The sequence below is a fragment of the Magnolia sinica genome, chromosome 17 (assembly GCF_029962835.1).
Source record: "Magnolia sinica isolate HGM2019 chromosome 17, MsV1, whole genome shotgun sequence".
NCBI lineage: Eukaryota > Viridiplantae > Streptophyta > Magnoliopsida > Magnoliales > Magnoliaceae > Magnolia > Magnolia sinica.
Window position 1 is genome coordinate 55,412,536 of NC_080589.1, and position 8,642 is coordinate 55,421,177.

Below are 8,642 nucleotides of genomic sequence, written 5' to 3' on the forward strand. Positions count from 1 at the left end.
TTGTAAGGAGAGGTATGGGTTGGGTTGAAATTTTGGTAGAGGAATGGTGAGGGGAGAGAGAAAGAGTTGACTTATGGAAAAGGAGGGATGGGTGTTGTACTTGAGGTATGGTTGTACTTGACATTGATTAATTGATTGACTGATGGGACATATCATAGAGATTCTCTCGATATTCGCAACACGCGGCATTTCTTCGGAATGAACATAGGCCCACATCTCCTGGCTTGGGTGTCGGTTCAGTGCGCAAGTCGTGGCGTTGGAACAGCGGTGACGGCACGGTCGTTATGATACAAGTTTCGGTTCGAGCTGACTTCGGTATGCGGGACCCGATTTAGGATCATGCGCAAACGTCGGATACGGTGCGAAGGTTGCCGGAATTTGATCGGAAGGATCGCGGAAGCCAACAGAATGGTACATACTAGGACACGGGTCTTACAGAAATCCTATCTCAACACATTAAATATATACAATTCATTAGACCATTTCTCATTCAAACATTTCTCCAAACACTTAGTCTACACATTCCATCATATATGAAATAAATTAGTTATAACCTATATTATAGCAAATCCTTCTACCAAGGAGTTGCCACCCATACAATAAGCATGTATTCTCAACAATAATCATGGCAAGCAGAAATCATAATTTCATATTCATTAAAGCATTTCAACAAACACATGGAAGGCATTAAAATCAACATAGTTTACATATATGTGTAATATACGGGAAACATCGCATCTAATCACATGTGACAGTAATCAAGTCAGTCATAAACCATTACTGACATTAAAGGCCTTGAAAACCATTACCTAAACATTTATAGTCCGCTCCTTTCGCCGGTAGACTCGTATCGAACCCAGTTTAAAAGCTAAGTCTTTGTCTACGGCACAACGGCTACCTGATTCATGAAATAGGATAGCTATTTCGCCTATTGTTCTATTTGGATATTTATATCAGTTTAGGGTTAGGATTTCTTACGCAAATCGGAACCGAATCAAATTGAGTAGAGTGGTAGAGAAGCGAAACGGCGTGTGGAGTTGTGGGAAAAGATCCCAACAACAATCCTCAAGAATCTCTCCTCCTTCCTTCCTCTTTTCTCTCCTTTTCTTTCTCTCTCACCTAGGGTTTCTAAGAAATTTGTATAGATTGGCAGTGAGGGGGTTTAAGGTCCTTATATCGGCCCAGGTTTGATGGAAATGGCCCCAGGGCCAAGGTATACTTAGGTTATATCTAAAGGGCGTCTGTTTCAGCCCAACGGAGCACTTCTGGTGGTCTCTTTTCTACGTGCAATCGACTTAAGCTCCCTGACCATGGATCTACGTCAGGCTGAGTTTTCGCTCCGATCGGGTTTACAGATCGACTGTGGCGGACCAGTTTCAGTTCAACGGTCACGGGCACTCGATCAGGGCCACAAGTGCATTGCCATGTATGGGACATTTCTCTTGATCCGAGGGTGTATTTGGGTCAGATTCTTACGGTCTGAATCCTTATATTTGGCCCACAAGCGACACGACTCAGATTACTTAAATTTGGATTTTATTTCTAAAGATATCTACGTTTCTCACGCACTTCGCTTTGAACTCAAGTTGTGCATTTTTGGGTATCATTAGAACTTTATTTCCGAGGTAGATATCAAGTCCAGTGAGACGGTCTTAACCGTATGGTTTCGCAGTAACCGGACTTTTGACATGCGGTCCAAGTCCAATATGGAGTTTCAGTGTGCTCCCGAGAGCAAACAGGATTAGGGATTGATCCTAAGTTTTAGGGTATTGTAGCGGTATCGATTCTACTCGTTTTAGGTCTTGCAGTTTGTATTTAAAGTGATTAGGGCCCATTGCACAGAGAATCTAGTTTAGCGCTAAATTAATTCTCGTTTAGTTTCTAAAGGATTTGGTCCTATTTGATTTCTGCCTGAAGAGGTACTTGGGCCTTTGTAGTTTGTATAGAAAGTGATCCAAGCTATTAATACTTAACTAAATTACGTCCTAATTACAACAGAATAAGGTCCTAGGGCAATTCTATGTCCAAGGACGTCCATTGCCAAGTTGGGAAAAATCCGAAACATTACAGGTATGGTCCACTTAATATTTGAATCTTCTTAATTTTTTAGACCACTGTCTAAATTGGGCGTGAGAAATGAATGGACGGTGTAGATATAAAACACATTAGTGGGCCATATGGCACACAAGGGCAGCTCTAAGGGGTAGGCAAGTGAGGCAATCGACTAAGGCCTCCTAATTATGAAGGCCCTATATTATAGTAAAATTAAAAATTCTTAATTATGAAGGTCCAATATTATAGCAAAATTAAAATTAAGAAGAAAAAAAAAAAAGCCTAAATTTTTTGAAATAAAACTTATTAAAAGACCTACAAAAAACGAACATCTAAAAATTAATTTACAAATTTGAAATTGAAAATAAAAAACAAATCCTAGAAACTAGCACTATCAATAATAACAGTCTAACTCTATCGTCTCTTTTCAAAATAATAGCATCATTCCCAATAAATTCTCCTCCTAAAACCTAGGACCACGACTACTTACTTTATTGCTAATTAAGTTCTCAAAAAATTAAATTCTACTTTATTGCATATAGAATACTACTTACCATACCTATTAGAGTTGCATTTGTAGAAAGAAGTTTTTCGAAACTAAATATTATAAAAAATTATTTACGAACAATTATGTCTTAAGATAGATTAAACGGTTTAGCAATTTTATCTATCGAAACTGATTTATTGGGTAAATTTGAATACAAAAGTTTAATTAGTAATTTTGTATCTAAAAAGGCAAGAAGAAAATTTATGGTTTAATTTGGAATTTATAATTTTCTTTAAAAAAAAAAAAAACTAAAAAGCCTCATTTTTATGACTTGCCTAAGGCCCCCAAAAATGTTGAGCCGCCCTTGATGGCATGGTTAACACCCACCTAATCGGCTTCCCAGACGGATTGGACGCCGTTTGGATATTGACGCTGCCACTAGCCAGGCCGCTAGTAGTCGGTGGCACGGTGTGCTTTGTGGGTTTCATTATGATCTATTGGTGCTACGTGGGTCCCATTATGATGTATTTGTTTTATCCGTGCTATCTATCCATTTTTTCAAATTATTTTTGGGCTTGATATAAAAAAAAAAAGGCAGATATAAATCGCACGTGGACCACACCGTAGGAAAACTGTAATGATTTAATGTCCACCATTAAAACCTTCCTAAGGACCACAGTAAATTTTATTTCACATCCAATCTGATGATTGGTCATGCAGGCCTGGATGAAAGATAAAAACAAATATCTGCTTTGTCCAAAACTTGTATGGCTCTGAATAAGTTTTTAATGGTAAGCTTTCAAATAACATTGTTTTCTGTAACGTGGTCCATCTGATATTTCAATATACATAAAAAGTGGACGTATGGCATGGATAAAACATATACATCGTGGTGGGGCCCAAAGAGTATCCACCTGTCCCGTGCTCGAACAAGCGGGTGCTGTACCTAATCCGTGGGAAGCAACGGCAGTGTGTTAGGGACGCGGATTTCCTGCCAAAGCCTTTCGCAGGAAGTTCCTGTGCAAGGATGCGGGGTGGGCCTACTGAGATGTTTCTGAGAAATTCATCCGTCAATTCATTTTAAGAGCTTATTTTATGACATGTGACCAAAAATGAGGTAGACCCAAAATTCAGGTTGGTCACACGAGAGGAAACAGTGGGGATTCAGTGAGCACCGTTGAAATAATCTTATGGCCATAAAAGTTTTGTATCGATATTTCTTTTTTGTGTTTTCGTTTCATCTCAGTGGAAATGACCTTATAAACGGTTTGGATGGCATATAAACATCAAGGTGGAGCCCGGGAAAGTTTCAACTGTCGAAATTTCTTTCCTTTCCTCCCGCCTGACCCACTTGAGTCTTCCAACTCATTTTTGGTCGCATGTTCTAAAATGAGTTCGAAAAAAGATAAATGGTGTAGATATCTAACAAACATTACGTTGGGCCCCACCGTGCATCCTTGCGCAGGAAATTCCTGTGCAAGGATTAGCCTGTGCGGCCAACGCAGTTGATCTTGGTGGCTTAATACACAACATATCTTAGCTCACTTTAATTTCTGTGTTAAATCCACACCGTCCATCAAAATTTCCATATCATTATAAAAGATGAGAAAAATGAGAAACATCCGAAGCTCAAGTGGAACACACCACAGAAACTGGTGAGGATTAAATGAACAATGGTTGAAACCTGTTTATTTGCCATCTAACCTGTTCACAATATTTCTCAGACCTAGACGAAGGGTAAACACAAATATTAACTTGATGAGAGGCTTACGTGATGTAACAAGTTTTCAACAGTAATATCAATTCCTACTATTTCTACAGTGTTATCCACATGAGAGTTGAAATTCCATTGCTGGTTCTGTGGTTCAACACAGGAAGTGTTGACATGCGGAACATCAATGGGGGCCATAATGATGTATGTGTCAGATTTATACCATTCAGGTGGAACACACTACAGGAAAACAATAGTGATTGGATATACACCATTAAAATCCTCCTGAGGCCCATTGTACTGTTTATTTGACATTCAATCCGTTGATTAGGTCATACAGACCCAGATGAAGGGAAAAAATAAAGATCAGCTTGATCCAAACCTTTTATAGCCCCCAAAATGTTTTTAATGGTCGAGGTTCATTCAACACTGTTTCCTGTAATGTGGTCTACCTGAGATTTGGATATACCACAAGTTTGGTCTCATACCATAAAATGATCCAGAAAAATAGATATGGACGGCATGGATGAAACACACAGATCATGGTAGGGCCCACAGTACACCGACCACCAGCCATTGGCTGGTGGCAGGGGGAGTAGCCAATCCGTTTCCCACATGAATGGGTGTTTGATCTGAAGATCCAGTAATAATGAACTACAGACGTACACACAAATACATTTTCTAGGAAATAAGATCACACATCCTTCGTTTCATATGCTCCTGTACATGATAAATTAATAGGTAAGGATGCAGGGGTTGAATATAAACATAGAGAAATTTTCTTTCCTTTAGCAACTCTCCACAATGGTTTTGTAACCATCCCACCCATCCCCACCATTACCATCTCTCTCTTCCATCCAATGCTCGGCCAGGATTCTCTCCAGCTCGCTCGGCCGGCACGGGATCGCCAGTGCACCCTCCTGATTGAAGCCAAACTCCTCTGCTGCCTGTTCCAGCAGCCTCAGGAACTGTGGATGGTTGAGATATCTCAACGCAATGACAAACCTCTTGGACCGTCCATCGTCGACCGCCAGGACTGCAAAATGTCCCTCCTTCACGTCCTCTGGGATCGTCCTGTGGACCCCAACTTCATCTATTTCTTCTCGGTGGTGGTTGTGGCCGATAGCCACAGACCTCTTTGATAGATAGAGACTCTTTTGTAACTTCTCTACCACATGCTTGAGTTGCACTATACTGTTCTTCCTCTCATTGGTTTTGGACTTGGCCATGGCTAAGGCTTTTTTCTTCTCTAGAAATGAATGTTTGTTTTGTATATGTTGTTAGAATGGTTTATATAGTATGAAAAATATCATGGGTGTAGAAAGCACTCGGTTACATTTACTGCGGTATAGACGCATGGAGACCAATGCACGTGATTGGAGGCTCTTCGCTTTAATGTCACCTTCGTCACGTCCCTTTAGTCTAGTCGTTTCTGGCCTCCTTGGCTCCAACCAAAGGTAAGAAAGAGCTGTTATTTGTCAAACGACGTGGTCTTGGAACCTTCGTGAGAGTGGGCATGGGCCATGGTATTTGTATCCTTGTGAGACTTTTGTATCATTATCCATGTTCGATAATTAACGGTCCAGATTAATTACTTAAGTCGGTAGCTAAACTCGCATGTATTCTTGTCGCTCTTGCTTGCTTATGTAAGAGTAGATCAGGACTGGAGACTGGAAAAGGGAAGACATGGGGAAGGATGAAAAGAAAGCGAGAAACCTGAGAAAATGTTTAGGATGCATAAAGAGAGAGCATTGGGTGATCATGGTTTCAGCAGTGGGGGATTCATCCTCAGTGTTGTGGTCCACTCTGATTTTAGATCTGCATCATCTTTTCGATGACCTGTGCTAGAGTGGATCTTACACAAATATTATAGTAGCCCCGTAGTGCATTTGTTACACTGTGATACACGTTATGTGAGCTATATGCAAATAAGAGAAGAGGTGGTAGCGGGTTACTCACGTGGAAGTCATGAGCTGTTGAAATTTGTGCCTTTGATGAGAATTTGATAAAATTCCAGCCCCCTGTTGATAAGCATTAAGAATTTCAGAATTCCAAAAAGAATATTAGATTGAAAATCTGTAAATAGATCTTTGATTAGATCTTATAATTATAATTATTAGCTCTTGCATAACTGATCGATCTTAGATTATGAGCGTAGGTTAGCATCTTATAGATATGGGGATTGATGTGTAAAAGTTCTACTTTTTTCTTCTTTTTCTTTTTTTTTCCTAGAAATATGGTGTATCATTGAGATAATCGTAACCGTAGTGTTACACAGTATAAGAGACTAAATGGTACCTGCATGTGAGCTACTAAATGGTACATTGACGCAGGGGAGGACGTGAGGTCGAGCACCGTCTTCCTCAAGAGGATAACTATTCCGAATCCACGGAACTTCTCTGGACTCCGCACAGAGACTTCTCGAATCCACGAGGAAAGAAAGCAGAAAATAGAAATAAATTCTAATAAATTTGAAATTGATTGATGAATAATTAAAAACGAGTTCACAACCCTTTAAATAAGGGTACCAAGCAATGGGAAAGAAATTCGAATCAAACTACAACTCAAACTCCTAGAATCCGCGACTTACTATAAATAGTAAACTTACTATTTATAGACGGTCGTGATGTCTACTAGTGCACAAGGTTTTCGGCCAAAAATAGTAAGTGTCCTATTTGGCTTCACCAAACCGTTCTCCTAATTATTCTAAGCTCTTTTCACGTTGGGCGCAACTCCTAAAGCCCGACGTAAGAAGAGTAATAATCAAACTAAAACTTACTATTTATAGTAAAAACGAAATTAAAACAGGGAAACGACCGTCGATCAAGGGGTTTTTGGCAATTTCGGGCTACGCAACCCGGCATAGCAGGGTTGGTTGGCTAAAGTATCTCGTTCTACCCCAAAATCATATATTTTACGTCAGATAACTCATTCCGGATTACAAGATACGCCCGATCTAAGGTTCGATGGTCCGTATCACTTCTGTCGTCGACCGGCCTTTTCTGATTCATCTTTGCCATGAAACTGTCCGCGACCCACTCTACATCAATCCCCTCCACTTCAAAAGAATTCGTCCTCGAGTTCTCATCCTGCGCTGGTTCATGATACTCGGTCAGGTCTGCGACGTTGAAAGTCCGTGAGATTGTCATGTCATCTGGAAGATCAACAACATAAGCGTTGTCATTGATCTTTCGGATGATAGGTACCAGTCCAATCTTTTTATTCTTCAACTTGTTGTACGTTCCGGTTGGATATCGTTCTTTACGCAGATGGACTATTACTTGGTCGCCCACCTCGAACACTTTTTGTTGCCGATGCTTTTCTGCTTGCTCCTTGTATTTTTCGTTTGAGGCATGTAGGTTGGTTTATACCTCCACATGAATGCCCATGATCTTATCAGTCATATGTTCCGCTGCAATGCTCATGCCTGGGAGCTTAGGCAGAGGGACCAAGTCTAGTGTGTGGCGAGGTACTCGTCCATAAATAACCTGGAACGGGGATTTCCCTGTCGAGCGGTTCACCATGTTGTTGAATGGAAACTCTACTTGAGACAAGGCTAAATCTCACTGCTTCGATTTTTCTCCTGAAATACATCGAAGGAGGTTTCCCAACGTGCAACTCACAACCTCAGTTTGACCGTCAGTCTGTAGGTGGTAGGCACTGCTGAACTGAAGTCATGTATCGAATCGAGTCCATAAAGTCTGTCAAAAGTGGCTTATGAACTTCGTGTCACGGTCAGAAGTAATAGTCTTGGGAACCCCATGTAGTCGTACAATTTCTCTGAAGAATTGATTCGTCACGTGTGTTGCATCGAGAGTCTTCTTGCAAGGAATAAAGTGCGCCATCTTGGAGAAACAATCTACTACCACGAACACTGAATTCATGTTGCGTTGTGTTCGTGCGAGACCAAGCACGAAGTCCATAAATAAATCCTCCCAAGGGCCGTCAGGCACGGGTAACGGAGTGTAAAGGCCCGTATTATGATATTGCCCCTTAGAGGTCTGACAAATATAACAACGTTAGACTGCCTTTCTCACATCACGTACCAATTGCAGCCAGTAATATCGTTTTTCTACAAGAGCTCGCGTCTTGTCTCGCCTAAGGTGTCCACTGATGCCACCTCCATGTAGCTCTTGGATTATCTGTTCCCTTAGCGAATTGTTTAAGATGCACAGTCGATTTCCCTTGAAAAGGAACCTGTCTTGCATATGTAAGTCGTCAGGGTGACCTTCTTGGCACCTAACCCATGCGTCCTTGAAGTCGTCGTCATCGGCATATATGTCTTTGAGGCGCTCAAACCCGACAACCTCATAATGACTAACAAAGTTGCACGGTGACTCAGTGCATCAGATACTTTGTTCTGTTGCCCTGACTTATGTTTTAGTACGAACG

At 40.9% G+C, this 8,642-nt stretch overlaps 1 protein-coding gene across 1 annotated transcript; it reads right to left on the reverse strand.

Annotated features, from left to right (window-relative positions):
- Nucleotides 1-4,391: 4,391 nt before the first annotated feature.
- On the reverse strand, nt 4,392-5,514 carry LOC131231392 (protein SMALL AUXIN UP-REGULATED RNA 54-like). The gene has a single exon (XM_058227556.1). The coding sequence runs from the start codon at nt 5,477-5,479 to the stop codon at nt 5,039-5,041; it is 441 nt and encodes a 146-aa protein (XP_058083539.1). The 5' UTR covers nt 5,480-5,514; the 3' UTR covers nt 4,392-5,038.
- Between the last annotated feature and the right edge of the window lie 3,128 nt (nt 5,515-8,642).

Coding starts and splice junctions, on each gene's coding strand:
- LOC131231392 (XM_058227556.1), bottom strand. CDS start 5,479: ATGGCCAAGTCCAAAACCAATGAGAGGAAGAACAGTATAGTGCAACTC.